The sequence below is a fragment of the Pempheris klunzingeri genome, chromosome 9 (assembly GCF_042242105.1).
Source record: "Pempheris klunzingeri isolate RE-2024b chromosome 9, fPemKlu1.hap1, whole genome shotgun sequence".
Classification (NCBI taxonomy): Eukaryota; Metazoa; Chordata; class Actinopteri; order Acropomatiformes; family Pempheridae; genus Pempheris; species Pempheris klunzingeri.
Genome location: NC_092020.1, coordinates 10,741,471 through 10,768,825, shown reverse-complemented (window position 1 = coordinate 10,768,825; position 27,355 = coordinate 10,741,471). Strand labels below are relative to the sequence as shown.

At 46.8% G+C, this 27,355-nt stretch overlaps 3 protein-coding genes across 4 annotated transcripts; 1 reads left to right on the top strand and 2 right to left on the bottom strand.

The window, feature by feature from the left end:
- Positions 1 to 1,418: 1,418 nt before the first annotated feature.
- On the bottom strand, positions 1,419 to 10,854 carry hspa9 (heat shock protein 9). Its single transcript, XM_070836528.1, has 16 exons — positions 10,556 to 10,854; positions 9,741 to 9,799; positions 9,079 to 9,166; positions 7,679 to 7,860; positions 7,475 to 7,599; positions 7,319 to 7,392; positions 6,660 to 6,766; positions 6,375 to 6,537; positions 6,195 to 6,287; positions 5,309 to 5,518; positions 4,382 to 4,609; positions 4,037 to 4,259; positions 3,727 to 3,821; positions 3,529 to 3,621; positions 3,234 to 3,374; positions 1,419 to 2,659 (listed from the first exon to the last, which is right to left on the bottom strand). Exons 1-16 carry the CDS (start codon positions 10,634 to 10,636, stop codon positions 2,573 to 2,575), a joined length of 2,049 nt encoding a protein of 682 aa, XP_070692629.1. The 5' UTR covers positions 10,637 to 10,854; the 3' UTR covers positions 1,419 to 2,572.
- An 8,504-nt stretch (positions 10,855 to 19,358) lies between these two features.
- rab33ba (RAB33B, member RAS oncogene family a) lies at positions 19,359 to 21,423 on the top strand. Its single transcript, XM_070836888.1, has 2 exons — positions 19,359 to 19,808; positions 20,746 to 21,423. Exons 1-2 carry the CDS (start codon positions 19,581 to 19,583, stop codon positions 21,247 to 21,249), a joined length of 732 nt encoding a protein of 243 aa, XP_070692989.1. The 5' UTR covers positions 19,359 to 19,580; the 3' UTR covers positions 21,250 to 21,423.
- Positions 21,424 to 22,994: 1,571 nt separating this feature from the next.
- Positions 22,995 to 26,674, bottom strand: LOC139207233 (uncharacterized). Of its 2 annotated transcripts, none has more exons than XM_070836890.1 (6): positions 26,500 to 26,674; positions 26,135 to 26,194; positions 24,522 to 24,653; positions 24,045 to 24,191; positions 23,517 to 23,574; positions 22,995 to 23,414 (listed from the first exon to the last, which is right to left on the bottom strand). In XM_070836890.1, exons 1-6 carry the CDS (start codon positions 26,662 to 26,664, stop codon positions 23,305 to 23,307), a joined length of 672 nt encoding a protein of 223 aa, XP_070692991.1. In that variant the 5' UTR covers positions 26,665 to 26,674; the 3' UTR covers positions 22,995 to 23,304. The 2 variants fall into 2 exon arrangements, with proteins under 2 accessions (XP_070692991.1, XP_070692992.1); XM_070836891.1 differs by having other exon boundaries at positions 22,995 to 23,411.
- Between the last annotated feature and the right edge of the window lie 681 nt (positions 26,675 to 27,355).

Genomic DNA, 27,355 nt, shown 5'->3' with positions numbered 1-27,355 from the left:
GCCATCCTAAACCTGTCCGGTGAAAATGGAGCAGTGTGGACAGTTCCACACTGAAGACGACCACATGATCCAGCTGCAGATACACTGTAGGAACAAAGCTGAACGGTGAGGCACTGCTTCCCTCTGCTGGATGAGGAAGGGAGAGGATGCTCAGATGCCTGGGCAGACTAAACTAAAGACATGGCCTCAGTAAACCTCCTTAACTTTGACTCTGAATCAAGAAGCCGTACAGAACTTTTAGCCTCAAGTGTCAGTGTGACAGTGAAGTGTTGAACACAGGATGACCCCCTTCTTCAAACAATCAATCATCAGTAGCAGCTTACAGAGGACATTACATGTGCAGTTGGCAGTATCACTATTATGTTGTACCCCCCCCCCCACACACCATCACACCATCACACCATCTCCTCCAAGCTTCATGGTGGGAACCACACATGTAGAAGCAGTTCTCTTCTTCTTGTTGTTCCTCAGTAGTTTCTCCTTTGCAGCAGCTCCACCATGAAGGCCTGACTCACTCAGTCTCCTCTGAACAGCTGATGATGAGGTGTGTCTGCTACTGTTCCTTTCCTGGGGGGTCCTCATGAGAGCCAGTTTCATCAGTTAGATGGTTTTCACGACTGCACTTGAGGAAACAAGTTCTTGAAATCCTCTGAAGGGAATGACCTTTATGTCTTAAAGTAATGATGGACTGTTGTTTCTCTTTACTTAGTTGGCTGGTTCTGCCATAATGTGGACTAGAACAGTAGTGGAATAGGACTGTGCACCAACCCTACCTCTGTACAACACAACTGATGGTCTCAGACACATTAAAGAGGCAAGAAATTTTACAAATTAACTCCTGACAAGGCGCATGTGTTACTGAAAACCATCCAGGTGACCTCATGAAGCTGATGGAGAGAATACCAAGAGTGTGTAAAGCTGTCATCACAGAAAAAGGAGGCTACCTTGTTGATAAGACACTTCACTTTATATTTTAGATTCTTCAGTCACTGTACATCATGTGCTGAACATCACTCTGTAGCCTCTGATGCTCACTCCTAAATGAAACAGAAATATTTTGTTGAGGCTCAACACTAAAGAACATTTCTGTATTTACTCATCTGAAGATCATTCTGTGTGTTGGGCCCATTTAGACATTAAACCTCAGATGTCACCTCTCCTCCGTTTAATCATCTCATTTTTAAATATTGTTATGTGTATTCTCACTTAGAGTCTCCAGCCCTGCTAGCTAACCCTAACCCTGTGAGGCCGTTGCAGGCACAGAGGCGCTTTGGGCTGAATTCTAACATCAGCATGAGAACATGCTCAGTGACGTGCTAAAACGTATTCACATTATGTTAGAATGCTAACATTTGTAGTTTGTACAGGTAAAACTATAGCTGTGTATTCTGCAGTCTACCATCATCAACCAAACGGGGTCATTTTTCAGATTTTTATTAGAAAAGACAACAGTTATCTTGACCCTCAATTGTCACTCCAGTAATATGATCACACCCCCCAAAATATCAACACTTTGCCCCAAATTTGAGTTCACCTGCCTGCCTCTCTGCTCCCCTGGATCCCACCAGGCCGGCACACAGCAACAGTCACTTTCCCCAGAGCAGCTCAGCACCCCTGTGGAGGGGGGCCGACAGCCAGGCTCACACCGCCCCTCAGTCCTGTACCGCTTTGGCCCCCCCCACGCCAACAATACTAAGGCCTCATCCTCTACTGTGCAATGTCAAAAACACCCAGCCGCCTGACTCCTCTCCGGTTTAACTTCAGACGTGATTCAGAAGGAAACACGGTGCAGAGAACCAGAGCACAGGGCTCCTCACAGATCAAGGACATCCATTCTTCCACTAGTGAGACGCCATCTAAAGTGTCATCGCATCCTCACATACATTCTATTTATTTATATTCTGCCCCGCCCCCCCCCCGTTAGTCGGAAGGAGAATGATGCCATCTGGCTTAAAGGAGCCAGGGGGACAACGGCAACAGTTCAATAAGAAGATTGGTGAAATGGAAGCAGCTCATTAACACAGCTCTGCATCGGTTCTTCAGAGTGACGAGCTCCAGCCATTGCAAGCCAAACGCACACACACGCCTCCGAGGTGCTCTGAGCACACTACTTGAAGAGGAAAGCTAGAACTGATTCAGAACAGTGTACACATTTGGATCATGTCGACGGAGGAGGGCTTTGAGCTCAGCTCGGCTCATACAAGCTGAGCTGCTTCAGAGGACAGAGCCAAAAACATGAAACCTCCATGATGTCTTAAACAAAAAGAAGAACTTTTACTACCTCAGAATGTAAATTATCAGCTTCGTAAAAATAAACATACATGACATTGTTGATGGGACGATTAAATTACAGACAGACAGGATATAACAGGGCATGGAGAAGAATACAGTGACATTTATCTTTTCACTAGAGTATTTTACTGCCAAAACACAGTAGAAGAATATATTACGTTGAGAATGACTAAGATTCAGCTCGTCACTCAAGACCGACACCCTCCCAACCTAGTCCGCCCAGTCAGCCCCCACAGTCCTCTGTTGTCATGGAAACCCAGTGACGCCCAAGTGCAAAGGTCTACTGCTGGCCTTCTTTCTTCTCTCCCTCTGACGAGCCTGAGCTGCTGCTGCTGCTGCTGCTGCCGCCTTCCCGCTCTGCTGCCATCTGCAGGGAGGAAGGAACACGGTGGAATTAAGTAACGTCAGTGTCCCACTGGAGCCGTCAACGCTTCGCTTTACAGCTCCCGTGTCCTGCTCATTCTCTCATCAGCGACAAACATTTATGCTCATGTAGTTTGGTACAATGTTATATACATTCTTATATCATACACACTAAGGTACGAACATCTAACTCATGACAAATAATTGCTAGTGTAACCCAGAGCCTTCTAGTCAGGCCATAGCAGTCTGCTGAGCATCCCATAATGTCAAAGATCTACAGGCAGACAGAAATAATAGAGCTGAAATGATCAACTACCAACTTCTTCTTGGAAAACTTCCTCCCAATAAGATCCTTTAAAGTAAAACATAATCTCACTCTTCTGTTAAAATGCCACCAGAGTGCTGTTCTTCATTTAGAATTGGTCCAACAGCAAGAGCAGATGGTGTATGAACAGGCAAACACACTGAGACACATGGTCTCACATTTATCAGACACCACCACTATCTATGGGCTGAAGCTCAGACATGAAGAGCATCCTTTCTGACATCACATTCAGAACGTGAACGCCTGCTCCTACCTTCTTGTAGGCCATTTCGAAGAGTTTGAGTGAGGCCTGCTGAAGAGTGTTGGCCGCCTGTTTGATGTTCTCTCCGGTTTCTGAGTCCTTGTTGGCCAGAAGGTCTCTGACCTTCACGATCTCCTCCTTCAGCTTGGTGCACTGTGAGAGGAAACATGAGTCAGTGAAGCCGGGTCACATGCAACAATCTGGAAGATCGCTCACAATCACAGTGGGATCATCCGCTCAACAAATACGTAGTGCAGCACACAGCATTCCACAGCTGTGGTTCCACCCCTCTGGATAAAGGTCCTACCTCATCTGCAGGAAGCTGGTCTTTGAACTCCTCCATCTTGGATTCTGTGTCATGGATGATGCCCTCAGCCATGTTGACTGCCTCCACACGGTCCTGTGCACAATAAAAAGAGGGTTAAAGAGGGACGACAGCGTGGGTGCGAAGAACATGGAAACACAGGAAATACACAGAGATGCTGTGAGTGTTTTCCTTCTCTACCTTCCTCCTCCTGTCCTCCTCTGCGTACTTCTCAGCATTCTTGACCATGTTCTCGATGTCGTCTTTGCTGAGACCTCCCGATGACTGGATCACAACTGAGGACAGAGCAGGGAGATGAGGACGCCCACACACACTTAACTGGGTAGCAGTCTGTAAATTAAAACTAGTGACCTAACAGTCAAACGCATGTCGTCTATTCTCCAAGAAATCCTCTGCCTTTATATCGACACACATGAATAATCACATTCAGAATACGTGTAATCATGTGTAACAACATGTGAACGCAGCACTTGTCGGTGTGTCCTCTTACTCTGCTGTTCTCTGCCGGTGCCCTTGTCCTTGGCGGAGACATGGACGATGCCGTTGGCGTCGATGTCGAAGGTGACCTCAATCTGAGGAACGCCGCGGGGTGCAGGGGGGATTCCCACCAGGGTGAACTGGCCCAGGACCTTGTTGTCTGCCGCCATCTCTCTCTCTCCCTGACACACCTTGATCTCCACCTGAGTCTGTCCATCAGCTGCTGTGGAGAACACCTGGGGGGGGGGGGCAGACAGCGGTACTTCAGGACATGATTACTCACGTATCAAAGCGTGAGGGACTGCTCTAGACTGAGCCGTTTGCCTCCTTCTGTAGACTTCAATGAGGTTTTAAGTACCTGGCTCTTCTTGGTGGGAATTGTGGTGTTCCTGTTGATGAGTTTGGTGAAGACTCCACCCAGGGTCTCAATGCCCAGAGACAGGGGTGTCACATCCAACAGCAGCACATCAGTGACGTCACCGGCCAGAACACCACCCTGGATGGCTGCTCCTATGGCAACAGCCTCATCAGGGTTGACGGACTTGCTGGGAGCGCGGCCGAACAGGTCCTGGACCGTTTGTTGAACCTGTAGAGGCAAACTGAGTTACACTTGTGTAGTAGTGCAAATAAGTATAAAATTACATTAGCAATTTAAAAAATAGTTTACAGGAAGTCCAAATTTTACATAAAGGATGAGATGAACAGACACACGGGTATAAAAACACTTACTAAAAGTAAACCATTTGCTTTACAGTCTAATACACAAGTAAAACGCCATGTGGTTTCATGCTTACAGAAACACTGCACACTTTTACATCACAGGAACAAAATACAAATATCCTGTGGCTGAGAGCAAGAATCTATTTTTAAAAGTAGTGCATGACGGAGCTGAACACCAGTGGGTTAGAACAGTGGGCTCTGAGTGAAACAATGCTGCTTAAACCCTCCACAGCAGCAGAATCCACATTAGATGTGAAGCTACTCTTGGTCAGCAGATGTCACTCTTCACAACACTGCCTGGATAATGTCACCTTCTTCAATGACAAACGTGTTGTAACCGTTATTGACTGCCAGGCAGCCCAGCGACCACGTTTCCCCAGGAACCGAGGATTGTGTTGGATTGTGGGCACAAAAATGTCACCCTGTCATCTTTACATGGAGGACCACCGTGGAAACAAGTCTTGGAGTTTGGAGCTGTGTATGATTTTATGCCCTCCTCCTCATAGTGTAAAATACAGTGGGGAAAAGAACTGTTAGGGCCTGGGGCTCAGGGCTCATACGGTACCTTGGGCATACGGCTCATGCCTCCGACCAGCAGCACCTCTCCAATGTCACCCTTGGATACCTCGGCGTCCTGCATGGCCTTCTGACAGGGAGCCACAGTGCGGCGGATCAGGTCGGCCACGATGCCCTCAAACTGCGAGCGGGTCAGCTTCATGTTGAGATGTTTAGGACCAGAGGCGTCCATGGTCAGGTAGGGAAGGTTGATGTCAGTCTGGAAGAGAGAATACGAGTCAAATCATCATTCAGATCACCAGGAACAAAATGCCTGATGCTGTCAAGCCATAAATGCTTATTAATAGTTCAACTTTGTCAGTATTAAGAGTTGAATATTCAATGGAGAGGAAACAGATGTGTGTCAAGAACACCCCTGCAACAGCTTTAAACATGATCTCATTTCAGCCATTCAAATGAAGGCTTAAAAAAAAAAAAAAAATCATATTTTCATTATCAAACATGATGATCACTAACATACCTCAGACATGACACAGTAGAACTGATCAATACGACACAGCACACATGGAAACAAACAGATCTCCAACGGCTTCCAACATGATGTTTCTATCCAAAATGATGGCATGTGCCAACTAAAATCATGTATGGATGTTCTCAACTTAAATCAATACATACACCAGTTCATTCCATGAGTATCTGCACAAGGCTGCATCAGTCTACAAATACACTTCTTTACCTGCACTATAACACTGAGACACACACACACACACACTCTGGACAGCTGACTGAGAGCTGGGCTGTGGGTTCAAAGATAAAGACCTGATCTTAGATCAGTAACATTGAAGATCACACTGGAGGTTTTCAGTGACTGTCTGGTCTGGAGTATTTTGTGGTCAGAAATGTGTACTGTACACCTGTGAGGACGTTCTATGTACCTGCAGTGAAGAGGACAGCTCACACTTGGCCTTCTCAGCAGCCTCTCGCACTCTCTGAAGAGCCATGTTGTCCTTCATTAGATCCACGCCAGACTGAGAACACAACACATAATTTGTGAAACCCTGACAAAGCAGACTCAACTACAGGAGAAAGGCCTGACCAAAATTACAATGACTGACCTCTCTCTTGAACTCCTTGACAATGTGTTTGAGGAGGTGCTGGTCAAAGTCCTCGCCCCCAAGGAAGGTGTCGCCGTTGGTTGACTTCACCTCAAAAACTCCCTTCTGGATCTCCAGGACTGAGATATCAAAGGTCCCTCCACCCAGATCATACACAGCAATGCTGGACACAGAAACAAGTCAGTTCAGTGATGAAACAAACCAAAAACAGAGTAAAATATCAAGCGTGTCTCTATGAAGAACATTCATAATGGCGTCTCAAAAAGCAGCAGTGGCATTGCTCACATCTTATCCTGGGTTTTCTCCAGGCCGTAGGCCAGAGCAGCAGCTGTCGGCTCGTTGATCACGCGCAGGACGTTCAGACCAGCGATCTGACCAGCATCTTTGGTAGCCTGGAGGTCACACAAACACATCGTACAGTTGGGAATAGTGTGAGGTGCTGGCCACACAAGCTCCAGGGATGATAAGTAGAAAGCAACAGATGGATCAAGTACTCCATGAGAATAAAAATGCATCATCAGAACAAACTGGCTGGTTCATATCTCAGTAGAAGAATAATGAATTTTGTTTCCATCTCTTTGTGCACATTTTAATTCTTCAGTTCAATCCAAGGTGCTTCAGCAGCATCTTTCCCAGGGACCAACACTAGAACGGAGGATTTACTGGTTTGGGGAGATAAAAAGAAACTTTCTGTTTCTAAAGTCCAGGAGGTGAACACTTGATAAAATTCTAACACCAAAACACATCATGGAACCAGTACTGGTGCAGAGTGCTTGACATCCCGCAGTCTTGGTGGAGGCCTGAGTTTAGCATATTGGACATCTTAGAGCTACTCTTTGTCAAATGTGACACCTTAGCTTAATGCTCTTGTATATACTTTCATAGAAATGAAGATCAGACTGGATACACACAGGCCTACTAAACTGCTACTGTAGAGTGTGTACCTGTCTCTGAGAGTCATTGAAGTAAGCTGGTACGGTGACCACAGCATTCTTCACTTTGGTTCCCAGGTAGTTCTCTGAAACACACATACCACATCGTTACCAAAACTGACGCTCAGACACACTACAGAAATGTATCCAGTGTAGTTGTGGTCCTACCTGCAGTCTCCTTCATCTTCATCAGGACAAAGGCTCCAGACTGGCTGGGGGAATATAATTTCCCATGAGCCTCTACCCAAGCATCACCGTTAGATGCACGTACAATCTTATAGGGGACGTTCTTCCTGTAAAAGAAAGTAACATGTAATATATGTAATATCAGTGAGTGAGGTTTTTAACAAGAAGGGCAAAAGGTGCACTCACATGTCTTTCTGGACCTCGGAGTCGTCGAAGCGACGTCCGATCAGCCTCTTGGTGGCGTACAGGGTATTCTGAGGGTTGGTGACAGCCTGCCGTTTGGCGGGCATGCCCACCAGCCGCTCCCCGTCAGCTGTGAAGGCAATGACGGAGGGTGTCGTCCTGGCTCCCTCTGCATTCTCTAACACCTGACAGGCAAAGAGAAATCCTTCAGCCGTTTTGTCAGACTGGGGGCATCACCCCCACGGATCATCTGTTTGACAGACATGTGGAGTAAAGGCCAACAAACTACTGCCTCTTATCCGTGTCATAGTCTCTTCCCAGTGTCGGAGCACACTGACAATGATTGCCTCTTCAATTATTCAGTAAATTGCCTTGTTTGACAAACACATTGCTCGGGTTGAACATAAAGGGAAACTGGACCTCCTGGAGAGTCTGACGAGCCACGTGTCCACACACACAGGTTCGGTCATCCTTTGACTGTTTTCTGACCAAAAACAGACTAAATGTTTCTATCATGCTTCCACATTTTTCAGTGTGGGAGAGACACCGACTGCAGCTCACTCCCGAGGCTGATGATACCAAGCCTTTTGGAGCATGCCGTCATGTTTCTGAAACGCAAAGTGAACGCTCACCTTACGATACTCACTCGAGTTTGCTCGCCAGATCATTTTTGTTTAGTCACATTACTTGGGCAAGTAAACACGATGACAGGAGAGGCGGAGCTAATGCTTGTGCTGCTTGGAGCTTAAGCCAAGCAAGAAAAGTACGACCAAACACTAGAATTAAGTAGTTAAGGTAGTTAAAGTCACATATTTTCAGAATTTAACAGGCAGTTCGACTTTCCGCTGGCTTTACTCCAGCCCTCTCGTCTTCTGTCTGTCTCTCTGTAACGTGGCGAGTGGCATCATTGAGCTCTGGGTCCTAGTAGACTCCAGCTGGATGACAGGATGTCAGGGCCTGTTGGCGTTGTGAGTTTCCCCTCTAGGATACGTTCACTGAAGGAAACCGGAGCTCTCTGCCCGGCAAATCTCTCACTCAAGTTGAATATTTTCAACTCAACAATTCCCCTGATTCACATCGCCCACCGCATCCATCACGTCGCCTGCCGCGATTTCACATCTTTGCATTGACTTTGTATAGAACTTGGTCGCACGGAAAGTTTGCTTCCTCATGAATTCGCAAAGAAATGAGGAACATGAGCAATTCAAGAAAGAATCCAAGCCAAAAGGCACTAATTGTTGTTTGCATATTAACACTTAACTAACACTTCTATCAATGCTGCCCATAAAGGGGCCACTATACTCTTGGTTCAACATACTGAATTGTCCCGTGTTGATGAGCTGAGCTATCGAAGATAGTACCACACACGGTACTTCCCATGACAAGTGTGTGTTCATCCTCACCTTGGCCTGTTTCCCCTCCATGACTGCCACACAGGAGTTGGTGGTTCCCAGGTCGATGCCAATGACCGCACCCTTGACAGCTTCGGACCTGAACACACACACACACACACATAATTATCATCATTGTGATCATTATTTCATTACCATCAGCAGCAGCCTTATAGATGTAGCATTGGGTGTTCTAACAGTCAAGAGCAGAGATGTTTACTTCATAATGGAGGATATTTTTATACTTGTCAACATGCATCCATCATCTATACCATTTATCAGTCAGGGTCGCGGGGGAGCTGGAGCCAATCCCAGCTGACTGTGGGTGAGAGGTGGGGTACACCCTGGACTGGTCGCCAGCCAACCACAGGACCAACACACAGAGACAGAGACAACCACTCACACTCACACCTACGGGCAATTTAGAGTCACCAATTAACCTGCATGTGTTTGGGCTGTGGGGGGGAAGCCGGAGAACCTGGAGAAAACCCACCCAAGCACGGGGAGAACATGCAAACTCCACTCCTTGGCACTCTGATAGCCGAGTACACTGTGAGAAACTATAGTTCTAAGCCCTAAATGAGGACTGGAGCTCACACTGGTCAGTTTTTACACCAATCTAAGTCTCCTTAACTGTTACTGGTTCCTTTCTTAGGTTTTGTGCCACTACTCACGCATAGTCCCTCCTGGACAGAGCTCTCAGTGCATCTGGTTGGAAGCCACTCCAGCAAGCCTGTGAAGACATCACAAACAGACGGTGTCTTTTGGCAACAATTCTCAGTCTACGTGAACATGGTGTGACAATGAGCAGCGTCCGAGACATGGACAGTGTAGACATGGATAATCAGAGCAACTGTTCACAATATCAAATACTGCTATTTGGCTTTCAAATCTGACCGTGGTGCAGTGTTAAGACAGCTGACAGCTCGTGTATGAAAACATTCCGGTAAAGGATTGTTACAGAGGGTCCTGAGTCAGTGGCAGGGAACATCGTGAGGGAAGTGCTGCAGCATGTTGGGAGCGGGGGGGCACCCACAGTGAAGGTCACCGACCACCCATCCGCTTCAGTCCAGTGAGCCACAACACACACGTCGGCTTCAAGCTCGAGCATTAGAGCAGAACTTGATAGTTTCCTCGCAGACACGGCGCAGTGCGCAGATTTGATCCCGACACGTGACGTGGTTAATGAGGGAACTGGAGGCTGTGGGCACCGGGAGACATCCGAGCTGTCGGTCTCTCACAGTGGGCCGACAGCGGTGAGGTGACTTTAGCCTACAACACTTCATGTCCGTGTCACTGACCACACCGGTTCAATAAGACAGGCAGCTTCTTCATAGTGAACAACAAATGACACCTTGATGGTCACGGTTAGATAAGGCCTCAAGCTAGCACTTTCAGCATACAAAGCTAGCCGGCTATTTTCCGATAGCATAACTACGGTCACACTAGCTCATGCACAGACACTTCTATAAGAATGCCTGAAGCTCACCTTCTTTACCAGAGAGGACACATTTCTTGTACAGTTCCTTGACGGGAGAGTCCTTGAAACGCTTCTGGCGACACTCAACATTTTGACCACTCGGCTAATAGCTAACAGCTAACAACTAAATTTAACAAAACGTTCGCGGCGTATAAAGTCGAGGCAGCCTCCCCGGACAGTTGAGCAGAGAAGAAGAGCTGAAAGAGCAGAAGTCTCCGGGAGTGTTCACACGGACAGCCCAGGGTGCAGTTACGGCTCCGGTCCTGTCTTCTGATGGCTACAGCTAAGGAACTGCGAAGCTTCTTCTGGAATTATCCAACACATGTTGCACCATGCACAGCCGCAGGACCCCAAATGGGGCTGCACATGCACTGCCTGAGTGTTTCTTAACAGTTAAGCAAATGTTATGGAGCTGTTTGCTAGACGAATAAATGCATTTCATAGACCATGTGTTATGAATCAAATATTAAAGGCCTTTGATATAGGAACAAAAAAAAATCCGCTAGGTTTAGCTTTTTTTGTGATCATGAAGAGAATAGGACAGACACATGCAGTGGGCATGTGAAGGTCATGATGTAACGAGAGGTACGCGAGGTTTCACGTGTGTTACATCAGGGATGCCGAATGAATGGACGCAGTAGTGTATCATGAAACACTATCATAATAGTTTTCTGTGGACGGTACATGCTATGTAGGATTATTTATATTCACACCTGTGAGGTATCTACAGCAGACAGACTGCTGTGCCCTCCACTGGAGTACACTGAGAGACAATGACCTCCTAACAGTGTCAGCCAAGCACATTACATTCACTAGCAAAGGGCTCTGAAAAAGATGAAGAAAATGTGTACAGGTGATTAGTCTGTTATTACATCATCTGTGGCATCTGCATCATTTTCAGGGGCCAACATCAGTGATCATACACTCTGATTTATTTGTACTGCCGAGGCCTTCTCTGACAATAAGGGTGCAGCAAACAACTCTTTATTAATTTCTCTGTGGCAGTTTTTTTCTAAGAATTATTTTTGGTCTGTAAGATGTCAATAACATAGTGAAAAATACCCATTACAAAGTTCACAAAGTTTAGTGATACGTGACCAGCGCTCCAGTACCCAAAGGCGTTCAGTTTACTATCACAGAAGAAGATAAAAAATGTCAAATCATCACAAAACTCAAACTGAATTCTTATTGTCAACATCTGCTTAGCCTGGAGGCATGAAGAATCACCACAACAGTCTGCTAATTCTCATTATTATTATTACTATTATTATTATTAGGTCTTATTATTGTTATTAGCTTATTAGTTGTGTAGGACAGAGTATGGGATTAATGAAAGAATAAATGATACAGGCTGGAAAGAAATGACCTGTCAAGCATTTTCATTCACTACTGTGGAATTCAGTAGATTCCCTCTGTCATCCATAAAATGAACAATTGAGCAGACTTAAAATTCTTCTCCTAATGTTTTCAGAGTACATGGATTTGTTCTTGTAATATTCACTGATTGTTCCTTTTTATTGGTTTATTGTAATGAATCCCAGATTTCTTGTCCCATTTAAATGTCTGGATTTGCTGTAAAATTGAAGACTTACTTTCCTTCTCACCGAAAAATGTAAAATTTGAAATATATCACTACTTTAGCCAAGTTCCTCATCTTCAGATGCAAACATTGGCATTCACATACATATACTGCACATATGTGTGCACTGCATGTATATAAAGTCATGCATTACATCGATTGTTACAAAAACAGTCTGACTTGTATATAGACCTATGTTGTTGCTTTACATATATATGTTTTATACACACTGTTGCCCATAAAGTTGGAATCAAATGTTTTTTACTTCTTCTCATGAAATGATTGTGACAATGTGATTTATTCTTGATAAATAAAGTGTATATCTTCTCAACCTTATTGATCAAACTCTTCCAAACATATCACAGTGAAACTTAAACCACAATGAACCTTTGCAAACTGTGTATTCAGGCTTTAACTAAATTGGGGGTATTGAACAATTATTCCAACTTTATGGGCAACAGTGTATAATTCTACGGGCATCACAGTTTTTCCTCTGACTTGTATGTACATTATAGCTGAATGTTTCTGTGTACCCATCTTTGCTCAGCTTTGTGTCTGTTTCTGTCTTCCTGTCAGCCGTGTGTAACACCAAGTCATTTCCCATGTATGTGCACATGTACTTGGTAACTAAGGCTGACTGACCTCTGACTCATGTCTCTGTTTTTACACTGTAAATGTTGTGGTGCAAAAATGAAATGTTCATCAGGCTAATCTTATACAGCCATAACTTTTACAACACATAGTGGAACTACATCTCCCCTCTGACCCACAGTGCTGCACAGTCTCCTACAATGACAGTGGACTTAAAGCAACACAACCAGAGTATGAACAGGTCAGCAGTATGCACAACTAGCAAGATATTTACCGCTTGCAGTTAATGTGAACACATGCTGCCAGTTGCATACGGGTATAAAGGTGTATTTAGGTCCTATAAATAGGATCAAATGAATGGATCAACAAAGGGAAACACTTTACATGCCATGTATCTGACTGGCCTACGCTGTGGATTCTATTCCTGAGCAGCAAGCTTTTGCACTGGCACACCTTTATTTATACTGTAGTTGGAGGCTTCTGCATTGTGTCCGTCAGTCACACATCACAAAGTGCAAAGCAGTCGCTCACAGGCTGATCTTACGCTTCTTAAACCAAGTGGCAGAGCCTGCTTTGGAAAAAGAGCAAACGAGGACACTGTGTCTGGATGAGGCTGCTAGTAGCACACTGTTAGCACAAGTGTTGTGTAGCTATTACCTCGTGACCGGCCATCTCTTTATAATTATTGGCTCAGTGTCTTAAAGTCGACAGGACTTTCAAGATGAAGTGATTAAGGTTTCAGAAATGGGGGTGGGGGTGAAAAATGACCTGCATCACTGACTAGTGCAGGTATGTACTCGCCCCACCTCCCCCAGAGAAATCAATCCAGTCCAAAGACAGTCCAGTCTTGTTTTATATCAGTGGTATAACTGGTATTTGTCAGGACAGGGAGCTGTCCCGGCTGCTCCTGGACACTAGCTCTGGTTAGCTGGACTCCAGCTGCCAAGAAGTGATGGCCAGTAGTTGGCCTTGACTGACAGCCCGTCATTTGCCTCACGTGTTAAAGGAGCTATGTGTAACTGTAGGATCAATCAATCAATCAATCAATCAGTCAATCAATCAGGATGACACTGATGGTTAAGTGAACTGCAGTCAGAATTGTGTTCCATAGGCATCCTAGGTGTGACTCACACAAATGGTATGGTCACAAATGTTTATTAAGCCGTCTTGCCGTTATTGTCTTCTGCCTGGCAGTATCACACATTTTCTCCTGGAAGACATTCATAGAGTTGCACTCTAAAGAGAAATACGCATATAGAGTTTTATAAAGAAGAGTTATAATATGTACCCACACTGAAGTGACACTGAGGGTATCTTGGCTAGCTGCTGTAACTTTGTTGTTTCGACACATTAAACATAAGGTAACTGGTGTTTAAAAATACTAGATTTACATTTTAAGTACATCGTCACAGAGCTGCTGTCACTGCTGTGGACTTGTAGTTTTTAAGTGTTATTTTCCTGCTGAAACACCCCATGATTTCCCACAATGCTCACTCAAGTTTCATCTTATTTGATCTTATCATAGGAAAGATGGATGTCTCAGATTTACGCACAAACCGTAGAGATCTACCGTAAGTCATTAAGGGCACACACACTGAGGACATGCACCTGTAATCACACCCAATACATATAAATCATGACTTATTTCTCCAAATGGGGTCTAATGTTTAACCTGTTTTACAGGCTCAGAGTTTGGTACAGCACAGTTTAACTTCTACATATATTCAAGAATATTGTCGTCATCCTGAATCTTTGTGTTTGCCCATACCTACCAGAGGTTCCTGCACACCTGCCCTGACTGTCTGCTCAAGGACACTGTGTGCTAATGGTACCTTGTCCTACACGGCGGCACCAAAATGTTGGGGTTTGCACTGTGTCTGGGGCAATTTGGCTATCAGAGATAATTAATAATTATCTAAGACAATTATTAATTCACTTAGTGTGAAGTCCACCTTGACTGGGGCACCACCTCGATAAACAAGGAAAAGAAACCAATGTATCAGATTCAGTCTCATAAAGTAACTAAGCTATCAATTTGGTATTATGATTAATAACTAACTTAATAACTAAAACCAAAATGACCACATTGACAGCTAGCTGAAGGATTTCAGAGTTCTTGACAGAGTAGAGGTTGGCAGTATTCACTCTTGTACAATATTAAAGAAGACAGCATGTGGATGAACACTTTTCTTAAAACAGAACAAAATCAACATGCAGTACAAACAATCTAACTAAATGTGACTGTGACTGTGACTGTGCCAGCTGAAGATCAGCTGGCAGACTTCCGGTCATACATGCTGGTGCTGATAAACTTGGTTCAGGCAGGACTTTGTGTCGCTGCCATGAAAAAGGTGGTCTGATCTGGTACAGGCCACACTGAGGCTGGAGCTGGAGGAGAAAGCTGCAGGCCTGGAACTGGAAAAGCAGTGAGGGAGCTCTTGTACAGACCCGCATTCTTTTAATGGACAGCCTGAGATTATTCACAGATCAGCCGGAGGGTTCAGTCGGGTCTCAGAAGCGCCTTTAATTCAGATTCACAGGTGAAATACAATGCAATACAATGCTGGGGTTCAGGCAGCGCTGGGCTCATGACAGACCTTGGGGCGAGGTTCTGGCCAGAGGAGCCAAGAACTGGGTTTTCCAACAGATTTTAAAGGGTAGAGTATCACAATATCACACGTAACCATTGTTCGATTGGTCCGGTGGGTTCATGTGTCAGTCTCCACCAGCCGTCAGCATTGTCTGCGTAGGCATGTATCTAGCAGGAAGAACAAGAACTTTCTGCTTCTTACAATCAAGATATTACATCTGCTTCTTAAAACAATAGAGGAGACACCAGTCTGTCAGGTCACACTGACCTGTACAATGTTTGAGGAACATATGAAACACTTTATGATTTAAAGTTCTAATTAACATTGAAAACATTTTGTTGTAATATTCAATCCTAATGTAACACTCTGGTTTTGTTAACCTGAGGTTGTAGGATCATGGGAGACACATTGGCTGTAAAGCTGGATCGAGGGGTGCGTTTAGCACATATGTGTGAAACTAAAGGACTTTGAGTTCAGAGAGCCCTTTGTTCAAGAGACAAAGAAACATGTAGTCCTCACCATTTTTGGTACGTTGAGGGAATAAAAGAGCAGGTTGCCAATTAATGCACTCAGATATATACAAGACTTTAAAATCAGTACTTGGTCCAGCAGACATCTCGACTTGTCAGGTAGACGAAGCACAACTGTTAACATGAACAATGGACTAACGGTAGAAAAAGCCCTGTTGAGAGTAAAAGGAGCTAGAGTAAAAGCTTCTCAGTGAAAGACAGTGAGAATGAATGTCTGCAGGGAGGAATAACACTGTAGCAGCCTCTGACTTGGAGACCTTCAGGAAACAAGCTGCATGCATGCATGCCATAGAACCAGCTACCAGCTCACCTAATCCCCCATTTATCAGTTGTCTATTTGCAGTCCAGTACTGTAATAAAACAAAATGAGCAGGTCCAGATTAGCTTCCTTGTTTTAGCCTTTTCGTGATCATAAAGCCACTTTGTGTAACATTTAGGATCATTTTAGATCATCTACCGTCAAAGCCTGCATGTACATCATTCTGCAAAGTACAAATTCAATTCAATTCGATTCAATTTATTTGTATAGCCCAATATCACAGCAGAGTTGTCTCACAGGTGTAAGCGAACAAACAATCTAATAAAGAGTCCAGCAGTCGATGAGGCCAATGGATCAGTCCGATGGATCAGTCCGAGGCATCACAAACATCCAAGTGAAGTAACAAAAAGCAAAGCACATCCCTTAGTGTCTGGAGAGAATGATAAGTTCTACCTGCTACCTTGAGGCATGATGCCCCTAATGTGGAGAATCGTCACGAGGCAAATCATGCTCAGTTCAGTCTAGACTAGACTTTCACTTTATTCTGTTGCATCACAAAGCATTGCCCTTTCATAGCTCCTTGTATTGCTGCCTGCGTCTTTCACCAGCTGGATGGGAGACGGCCCTGCGTGATCCGCACTAAAGAGCTTAGGAAAGCCGCTGTACTCAGCACTTGATCAGTGGTGGAGGAGTTAACCAGATGTGCTTTTACTAAACTAACCATGTCCAGGCTCAGCACCAGCCCACCCTAACGCCACCACCTCTGCAACCTTGTGTGCATTGTCTTTTAATAATTAATAGGTAGATACTCAGGCGGATTTGTAAAGCACTATGAGACACTCTGTTGTGATATTGGGCTATACAAATAAATTGAATTGAATTGAATTGAATACCTGCAGGACTTGCTATTGCTGTCTGACAGTGCAGTGGCCACTGTGGACAAATCTACAACCAGCACTCAGGAAGGCTGCTGTTGAAGTTGACAAAAGCAGGAAACGCTGAATGTGATGTCTGTTGTGTGGCTGTGTGCCTTAGTCCTCATCCTTCTTTTAGCAGTCTCTTCTCTTTTAGCAGCGAAAAACTTTGGTGGTTTCGCAAAGTCACTTGTGCTTACCTTCCCCTCTACTGGTTAAGTGCACAGCACAGCTGTAAATTCACTGTGGGAAGCATCCATGTCTCCAGTGCAGCATCTCTCCAAAACAGGACACTGTAGGGGTAGAAGGACAGAAGGTTCTGCTGGTGTCAGGGTTCAGGGTTCCTTCTACGCAGCCTGGTGCATCAGAATTCACTCATCCTCTGACAGCACAGGAGTAAAGTCTGTGGTTCTTCCTCTCAGATCTTTGGAAAGTGGATGAGGCCTACGCTTTGAGCAGCCCTGACCACTTCAGCCAGACAATCAAAAATACCAAGAGCTCCCAGACTGAATTAAAGCCTTCAGAGAGCAGACAGTCATTTTCAAACAGACAAGCGTGAAGCGTGAAGTTCTGGTAGATAACCATGTGGCACAATGTTAATATGAAGGAATGTCTGTTTTCATCAACGGCAGAAACTCAGACTCAGAGAAAAATCTGAGGAAAAGGATATCATAGTGCTGGACTCCTGTTTAACACAAAAAACATGTTGTTCAACTTGAGTCTTCACACACATCACAACCTTGTTTGCCATGTTCACAAGATTCTGACAGTCCACACAAAGGAATCACCACTGTAGAAGAGACTAAACTTCACATACACTCACACTCCAAATTGAGGAATTGTGACAGGTTCTGCCCATGAATGTATGGATGCAGAAAGTCACTAACCACTTTCTGACAGACAAGAAAGGTTTTGCCATCAGCTGGCTAACTCACCAACCACCTTCACCACGCGCTTGAGCTGGTGGGCTAACCACTGAAACACCAGCCAGCGGAGTAGTGTTGTGGAAAACCCTTCAGATGGGCCAACATGTCTTCAGGTCTTTACTAAACACTTTACTTTATAATCAAAATAACACACAGGGTTCAATGCATATGGATTTACTGAGTATGGAGTGCAAATACAAAGTAAACTGTAGGTGTGCTCCATGGAAACACTTAAAAACACATCTCAAAGGATCTCACTATATACACAAACGTATCTTTTCTCCGGCTTTCGGAGGGTTGCTATCTCTTCCAGATCTTCTACCACTAATATAAATGTGTCCTGAACGTGTCAGAGCTCACCCTGAGGCTGTGGTGGCCTTTATACCATCCCTGCTCGCTGAGACACCAGTGTTCAGAGTTACTCTGGGGGGAAAAAGTCTTTTTGGGCCCAATACCATTACTTGAGGGACACCATTGTTACACAGTTTAGCCAATACGTCTAATTCATAGACTGTATATAAGAAGTGGATGTAGCGACCATGATGTCACTCATTGGTTTGTGGACCGTCATTTTGAAGCCTGTCCTCCATCGTTACTCAACACCAGCTTGCAGGTTCACGAAGATGTGGAAGGCGAGAGCGAAGCAGCAGGTCGTCTCTTCACAGTGTTCAGACTGGGCTGAAAACAGCGGCAGCAGACAGAAAATAATGTGTTTCTGAACGTCAAACCAAAGAAACCCGCTTAGTAGAAGCTCCAAATACAAGTATGAACTTGAGAGCAAGAGCTAAATGTGGGGCCTTTAAGCTGCACCTGTGGAGCAGAGACGTGTCCTGTGTGGCCTGGTAGTAACCCTTTCTGCTTCTGATTTTGAGTCACTGCTTCATTTAAATGGAGACTATTGGGAATGCCGTACATTTTTTTTCAATAAAAAAAATTCTATATTTCTGTGAAACACATGAATTTCACATTAGGAATTAAAATCAGTGTGCTACATGGGACACCTTTTGCATATTTTGCATATAATATTTTCACTAATATAGGTGAGTCAGCATGACAGAATCTGTTCAACACAGTTTATTGACCCGAAATGTAAGAAGACATCATGTGACTGAAGAGTTTAGTCTCTAGTTTCATCTGTGTAAGCAACTGAAGAGTGTCCATTCCCACCGATGAGAACAACATGATGTGTAGAACAACAGTCATTTTGATAAAGTTTCTCATTGCTGTGTCTTATTTATCATGGTGGCAGACTTCCACACATGTGAATAATATTCTGTATTAGTGGTGTAATCAAATGAATCAGAGGTGACCTGCACTCACCGCCGGGGAGTCTGACTGACCGTTTTCTCCTCAAGACATCGAGGTTACATTCTTTCCCACGGAACCTGAACGCTACATCCGACGTGTCTCGCGCACAGACAGTCTACGGTCTCGCGAGAAGACCTCCTCGGTGAACACGGCGCGTGGCTCCGGAGGGAGAGTGGGTGTGGGAGGCCTGTGTCAGAGGAAGACCCCCGCGGTCCCTGTCACATCTGGACGTCGAATAAGCGTCACGTGTTCTCCACACATGCCGTAGAGGCTCCGAGCTGGTCTCGCGGCAGCAGTCCCGTTACCCTGGCTCGTGCACCAGCCGGTCGGTGTGATATGGCGGACATCGGCTCGTCGGCTGAATTCTCCGGCTCTCTGGCGAGCTCCAGTCTGCCGCCGCCTCGGACCAGGATCTTCAAAATCATCGTCATCGGGGACTCGGGGGTCGGGAAGACCTGCCTCACCTACCGCTTCTGTGCCGGGAGGTTCCCCGAGAAGACCGAGGCCACCATCGGGGTGGACTTCAGGGAGAGGCTGGTCGAGATTGACGGCGAGAAAATCAAGGTATGCGGCGGCAGACGGGGGCCCGTGTTCACAGCCCTGGGTGGTTCTAGTGGGGGCAGGACGGGGCTCTGTGCCCCGTGGACAGTCAGTCATCCTGCAGCCTGTGCCTCTGTGGGAGCAGTAGGGGAGAGCGGGCTCACATGTACCGCTTTAGTGCTGGAGAGGCACGACTAAAAGTAACTTAGGTACAAGGTTACGTGTGTGTGTGTGTGTGTGTGTGTGTGCGCCCACAGCTGCTGAGCAGTCAGTCATATCTGATCATACCTGATCATATCTGATCATATCATATATCAGATCTGATCATACCTGATCATATCATATATCATGTCTGCGGCCCATTGGGGGCCTCCAGTGCAGCAGTTGAGGGTGAAGCTCTGTTCGAGGGCACGTCATAAATGAAGTAGTGCTGCTCACTCACTCTGGTCCATTGACCACTGGCCCCGTGGGGGAACCCATTGGGGTTATTTAGTTTTAGAGCCCCTTTCCTTCACAGCGGGCCAACGAGCCCACACTAGGTACTCTGGTGATTTAGTGTTGCCAGACACATTAAAGAACAGCCAAAGTCAAAGCACCAACGCTTGAACTATTCTGACTGTTAGTATGGGTCGAGCTCCAAAACACAGCATCCTACAGTTCCCATAATGCAACTCCTTCACATCTTTGATTAGATTTCCAGGTAAGGAGAACTTTCAGTTAACTTTGTTGTCAAATCTGAAATAACTACGTTACATCATGAAAAGTGTGTTATCTTATTTAGTGTGTGTTATCTGAGTTGTCACTCAGTGCAACAGTGTGGCTCATCGATGTGTTCTTCAGAGTTGTGGGACACCAAGGCAGCTCCAGGACACACTGGATATAGGATATCTAAGATATGTTAGACTTTGGATCACACACAATTCAATTTTCACTGATCCATTTCCACATTGTCCCCCAACAGATCCAGCTGTGGGACACTGCAGGTCAGGAGCGCTTCAGGAAGTCCATGGTGCAGCACTACTACCGCAACGTGCACGCTGTTGTTTTTGTCTACGACGTTACCAATGCTGCCAGCTTCCGCAGCCTCCCAGCCTGGATTGAGGAGTGCAAGCAGCACGCGCTGGGCACAGAGGTACCTAGGATCCTAGTGGGAAACAAGTGCGACCTCCAGGACTCCATCCGGGTAGGCACGGACGTGGCGCAACAGTTTGCCGACACCCACTCCATGCCCGTGTTCGAGACGTCCGCCAAGAACCCAAACAGCCAAGGAGATGGAAACTACGGTGGAGGAAACAGTGACCACGTGGAGGCTATTTTCATGACGGTGGCTCACAAGCTGAAGTCCCAGAAGCCCCTGGTGTTGAGCCAGCCGCCCGAGGGCTCAGGAGGTACTGTCAACCTGAGCGGGGGGAGGGAGGACAGAGCAGACGGGGCCAGGAGCTGGGGCTGCAGCAGCAGCTGCTGAGGGAAGAAAATGGAGGGAAAGAGGGAGACAAGTTAAGCCTGAAGCTGCTCAAACCCCTAAGAGCATGAAGACAGAAGGGGGTGAGGAAAGAGTGGAGGTGTAGAGAGAAAGAAGAGTGGATCCAGGACACATAGATGAAGTGGATACATCTGTTGTGCATGTGGTTGTGCTCCACTTTATCAATGACTCTACTTTGGGGGGGGGGGTCATTGTATGATTGTTGTTTTTTGAACACCAAAATCAATGGCTGCTTCATGAAGATGATCCTGAACAGGGGGGGGGGGCACAATAACACTGCTGTGTTTGTGGTCAGGCTGTTAAAGAGCTTTGACTCTGGTTAATCTTTAGGCCATCATTGTCTTATTTTGCCCCCCCCCCGTGTGGCAGTGAGCGGGGGCTTGGTTTGACTGAGGGTGTCCTGTGGAGTTCTCCTGTGAACAAACACACTGAGTGTCTTCCTCCTTCAGAAAACATGTGCATGGACAATATTTTCGATATTTGGAAACATTGGTCTTCATATTCATATTTGCCAGCAAGCAGCGTCCCCTGCTTTTGCCGATAGGCTCCTAAATGTACGCCGTGTTGCCACAGAGAGGATGTACACAAAGCGAGGCCCCCTCTGTAGGGGCCAAACACTCCACAGGGCATCTTTCAGCCGGGCTGCTCCAACTACAGGCACTATCTCTTCAAAAAGGAATGTACATGGCATTTAGAGGGAAGTCCTTTCATGTTGCTATTCTGTGTGTTGAAGGTGTGTAAGCAGGCTAACTGAAACAAACCCTCTGTCTCATACTAAAGAAAAGCTGTGGGAAACAGCCAGATCACATTGTTCACACTTATTTACCTGTAATCACAAGGGAATACTCAATCACTCTAGATATTTACTCCCATTTTAAGTGCATTTGGAAGCTTCTTCTGGGCTTTGGAGCAGTTGAGGCTCCACAAAGGCTGATGTGGAAGAGCCAGGAGCCAGGAGCCATCTGCGAACTCAGTGATAAAGGATGCAAAGGGGACCTGTGAGGAATGTGGAAATGGAAGGGGGGGAGAGTTGTCCTCGTCAGTTGTGCTTGCCTCGTCCCTCCCTTGTATATGGAAGGCTACTGTGTGTATGAAACAGTGAAAACACATCCCTCTCATCATGTCTGTACATCCACCAGGCCCGTCAGAGTAACACCACGCCATGAGAAAGGCTGACATTGTTTCAGCGTCCACGCCGTGTTGGTTCGTACCTTTGTGGTTTCAGATGTGTGCCGTGGCCACAGCTGGTCCTGTGGCCCCTGGTCGTGCTGCACATTAATGTCTTCTTGAAGGATATGGGCTATCAAACCAAAAGGCCTTCTCTCAGGACTCACCGCTCCGAGGCCGCACACACTCAATCTGTCTGCGGCTCCTCAGCAGGGTGACAACAGTGGAAGACATCATGTGGGCGTTCTAGTCTTTTAGATTTGGTTGCTGCTTTTTCCTGCTCTAAAAGTGTCCTTTGTTTTTGATAAACGTCTCCATCCGCCTTCACACGGGGTCCTACAATTTCCTTTGCCTTACTTTTCATACAGCCATGAACAACAGATGATGCCACTGTATCTTACTGCAAGTGCGACTGACATGAAAGTACTGGGGTCAGGAGTTAAAGGGAGGCGCTTGCAATGGTTTTGTCATGTGTAACCTTGCAATAAAACTACCTTGAAAATGTCAAAATATGCAGTCATCTCTTATAGAAGTCACAGAATGAGCTCAGACGGCTTTCATCAGGCTTTATTTATCAAATACATAGAAAATGTCACAGCTTTCACACAGTATGCAGGGAGTGGTCTGTGGTCAAAGAGCCACTGAAGACACTGCCACAGTGCAAAGTACCAGATCGAATCAAGAGCACAACCCTCTCTCTTTGCAATGTTCTAGTCTGATGCGCTCAGCATCAGTAGATCTTCCTTCCCTCCACCCATGCTGAAAAATAAATAGTGTAGGCACAACTTTAATAAGGGAACAGAATCATAACCATAACCGCCCTGTCCTCTCTGAAATGGAGAAAACGAACAGGAATGTGCAGGAGCGGTCTCAGGTCAGTCTGCTGTACGGAGGCAGCTTGGAGGGACCCTCCTCTTCCTCAGCGCCGTCCTGTTCGGTGGACTGGGGCGGAGAGTTGAACAGCCTGTCCTCGCCTCCTGCTGGACACACAGGAGAACTACGTCACTGGACTGCCGACGGCCAAGAAGCAAAGCCACAATCCTCCCAAACAGCGATCAGAACAGTACAACGGTAGTTCTTACCCTGCCAAGTACAAACCATCTCGGTGTCCCCAGGGTCACACTGAGGGACCAGGGTCTCCTGCAACACACACACCACAAATAACAGCACGGCCTCAGAGGTAACATCACTCTTAGCTACAGAATGAAAAAACATTAAAGATGTACAGCCTTCTGTCTGAGCTAAAGACAGCTGTGGCTTTAGCCTCATTACACGTATGTAGCCATCATGTGCACATTTACGACCCTCTTAGAGGAGAGTGCAGTAGTTTTAAAACAAGTCCGCTGGAGAGAAGATGAGCTTAATCAGCGAGCAAGCTCCAGCTGATACAAGCCAGCGGTGAGTTTGCGTTTCAGCTGACAAGATGGACAGTCATCTGGCAGAAGTGAGAAGGGGTTGTCATCTACCTCTGTGTGAAATCAAAAGATGCCGTGTTCCAAAGATAACTATGAGTGTGCCATGAGAGTGCCAACAGCTAGACGGGTGTAGCCACAGTGGCGACCTGAGGAGGGGCCTTTTAAAACCACTGGTGTTGACCGCGGCCCCCTTACCAGCCCAGTTCTGGCATCGTAGCAGCCGCAGCAGGGAAGACTCCGGCAGCCCACGTAGGCCACGAGAGAGGACAGAACCAGGCTGATGGTGCAGGTCAGCAGGATGGTGGCGTTGGCCCCCTTCACCATCCGATGGAGCACAAACGTCTGAGCAGAGAGACATGAAGTCACAGCCACTACTAGTGGTGCAATTGGTTCTTACTGTAGCTACTAGTTAGCAGTTTTAAAGGGCTACTCCAGCAATTTATTGTTGTACTTCCATAAAGCTCGAGGACTTGCAAGAGGCAACCTTAAACCAATCCTTCACCCTAAAATTCAATGACATACTGTATGTGCTGGGGACTTACATTTTGTCACCAAAAACATGAGCCACATACACATACCACAATACAAGCCACATCCACACAGACTTACACACACAAAATAGAATTTACTCTACAGCTACTGCTTGTTTCAGTGTGTGTGTGTGGTGTTTACCACTTGGGGGCTGTGGTGGTGGTGGAAGACCTCTTCATCCTCCTCCCCGTAGGTGAGTGTCAGACAGGAGTAACCAGACACAAACACTGTGGCCACACAGGAGAGTCCTGCTGCCGCCACCATGACGCTCACCTGCAGGGACAGGAGGAGTTCAGCACCAGAAAACACTGTGTGTGTGTGACAGAAGTGAGAGTGTGTGTTTCTCTTTTTCTGACTGTTACTTCATGTAATTACTTAATATTCTGTATAACAGCTGTATAACAGCTGTAGTTCAATTAGGGTAGATAAGGGGTACTTTAGAACATCATGTGGAGATGAGCCATGCCTTCCCCTGTACAGATACAAATCTAAGACATCCCTTTGCAAGTTAGGAAACATCCCTCAGCCATGATCACACTCCTAAAATCCAGCCTTTGCTGTGGGAATATTACAGGTAGAAAAAGGACCATTAGAAACAAACAGTGCAGCGTGTGGAGCAGTGTGGACAGTGTGGAGCAGTGAGCAGTGTGGAGCAGTGTGGACAGTGTGGACAGTGAGCAGTGTGGAGCAGTGTGTGGAGCAGTGTGAACAGTGTGGACAGTGAGCAATGTGGAGCAGTGTGGAGCAGTGTGAACAGTGTGGAGCAGTGTGGACAGTGAGCAGTGTGGACAGTGTGGAGCAGTGTGTGGAGCAGTGTGGACAGTGTGGAGCAGTGTGTGGAGCAGTGTGAACAGTGTGGAGCAGTGTGGACAGTGAGCAGTGTGGAGCAGTGTGGACAGTGTGGAGTAGCGTGAACAGTGTGGAGCAGTGTGGACAGTGTGTGGAGCAGTGTGGACAGTGTGGACAGTGTGGAGCAGTGTGGAGCAGTGTGGAGCAGTGTGGACAGTGAGCAGTGTGGAGCAGTGTGAACAGTCTGGAGCAGTGTGGACAGTGAGCAGTGTGGAGCAGTGTGGACAGTGTGGAGCAGTGTGTGGAGCAGTGTGAACAGTGTGGAGCAGTGTGTGGAGCAGTGTGGAGCAGTGTGGACAGTGTGGAGCAGTGTGAACAGTGTGGAGCAGTGTGGACAATGAGCAGTGTGTGGAGCAGTGTGAACAGTGTGGAGCAGTGTGTGGAGCAGTGTGTGGAGCAGTGTGAACAGTGTGGAGCAGTGTGTGGAGCAGTGTGAACAGTGTGGAGCAGTGTGGACAGTGAGCAGTGTGGAGCAGTGTGTGGAGCAGTGTGTGGAGCAGTGTGTGGAGCAGTGTGTGGAGCAGTGTGTGGAGCAGTGTGTACAGTGTGGAGCAGTGTGGACAGTGAGCAGTGTGGAGCAGTGTGAACAGTGTGGAGCAGTGTGGACAGTGAGCAGTGTGGAGCAGTGTGTGGAGCAGTGTGAACAGTGTGGAGCAGTGTGGAGCAGTGTGGACAATGAGCAGTGTGGACAGTGTGGAGCAGTGTGGAGCAGTGTGTGGAGCAGTGTGTGGAGCAGTGTGGACAGTGTGTGGAGCAGTGTGGACAGTGTGTGGAGCAGTGTGGAGTAGTGTGAACAGTGTGGAGCAGTGTGTGGAGCAGTGTGGACAGTCTGTCTACAGGTCCTGTGTTCTCTGCTCTTCATGGAGAACCAAACATCAGTGATGCAGAGAGGCCGTCACACTCACCAGGACGGAGTTTTTCCTCTGGGAGGCAAACAGCGCCAAAACACCTGGGGAGGCCATGATCTAGAGCCAGGTGAGAGAAGTCTACATGAGCTCAGACAGACAGGTGCACAGACAGACAGACAGGTACACGCTGCAGCAGGTGGTTAACACTACAAATGGCAGCCAGGCCTCAGTTCGCCCTGTTATCTCTGACATGAGCTCCCCCCGCCCAGACTACAGGACTGCAGGCCAACATACAGGAAGTTTAGCGAGACCTGCTGCCAGGTTTGACACGGGGGGGGGGGCTCGTAAAGGTCAGTCCATGAGCTGGGACACTGCTTTAACGAGCGCCTGTTGATTAAAGTGTTAGAGGGTCACCGTCTCACCAGCCCCCCCCACAGCGGAGTCCTGGTGCCACTCAGGGGGGTGTCCTTACGGAAAACAGCGTCCATGAACCCGCACACCACACAAAGACCCGCACACGCCACCTGGAGGACGCCGAGGACGAGCACGCTCTTCTGGTTGAAAATGAAGTACCTGTGCCGGTCCATCTCCGGGTATTAACCCGCTAGAGTCCCCCTACAGTACCAGTCCGGTCCTCCCCACGGTCACGGGTGAAGTTCGACTCGTGGGTCAAACTTGAGGCGAGCTGTGGGCCGTTTTTCTCCGTGTCTAAAGCAGCAGTCCCGCTGTGCCTTTCCCAGACAGCCGCACCTGTCCCGGCCTTGTGTCTTCCGGGCTGCAGGCTGGTGTCGGTGCTGGCTCTCTGGGTGGGAGGTTTATCCATTAACCTGGCTGGCCGGGGGGGGGGGGGGACTGTCGGGCTGCCAGGCCCTGCCCCTGCCCCGCTCCGGCCTATTGATTGACAGAACATTAAAGGAAGAGTCCCAAAAACAGTTTCCCTGCCTTCACGGGTTCACTCTCTGGATACTTGTCTTACTTATGACGTATAAAGATTACTGTAAAGAGAGAGAGAGAGAGAGAGAGAGAGAGAGAGAGAGAGAGAGAGAGAGAGAGAGAGAGAGAGAGAGAGAGAGAGAGAGAGAGAGAGAATCCAAACAGTCACTCTTACTGACAACTTGTTGTAATGTGACTGCTTTTTCCGGTCTCCTTTGAACACACCATTTTATTGTCTTTTCCAAAAGCCCAAATCCTAGATGAACTTAGTTCTGTTTAATCTGTTAACACCAGACTGTCTTCACTAGTTAAATAGTAGGAACAGTTTGACATAGCGGTGCTGCA

What these genes read in the sequence shown, in the direction of transcription:
- rab33ba (XM_070836888.1), top strand. Translation starts at nt 19,581, where the DNA reads ATGGCGGACATCGGCTCGTCGGCTGAATTCTCCGGCTCTCTGGCGAGC. An exon ending in TTGACGGCGAGAAAATCAAG is followed by an intron (nt 19,809 to 20,745) that starts GTATGCGGCGGC and finishes GTCCCCCAACAG; the next exon opens with ATCCAGCTGTGGGACACTGC.
- hspa9 (XM_070836528.1), bottom strand. Translation starts at nt 10,636, where the DNA reads ATGTTGAGTGTCGCCAGAAGCGTTTCAAGGACTCTCCCGTCAAGGAAC. An exon ending in TCAAGGAGTTCAAGAGAGAG is followed by an intron (nt 6,288 to 6,374) that starts GTCAGTCATTGT and finishes TTGTGTTCTCAG; the next exon opens with TCTGGCGTGGATCTAATGAA. An exon ending in AGCTGTCCTCTTCACTGCAG is followed by an intron (nt 5,519 to 6,194) that starts GTACATAGAACG and finishes TCTCTCTTCCAG; the next exon opens with ACTGACATCAACCTTCCCTA.
- LOC139207233 (XM_070836890.1), bottom strand. Translation starts at nt 26,664, where the DNA reads ATGGACCGGCACAGGTACTTCATTTTCAACCAGAAGAGCGTGCTCGTC. An exon ending in ACGATGCCAGAACTGGGCTG is followed by an intron (nt 23,575 to 24,044) that starts GTAAGGGGGCCG and finishes TGTGTGTTGCAG; the next exon opens with GAGACCCTGGTCCCTCAGTG. An exon ending in GATGGTTTGTACTTGGCAGG is followed by an intron (nt 23,415 to 23,516) that starts GTAAGAACTACC and finishes CTGTGTGTCCAG; the next exon opens with CAGGAGGCGAGGACAGGCTG.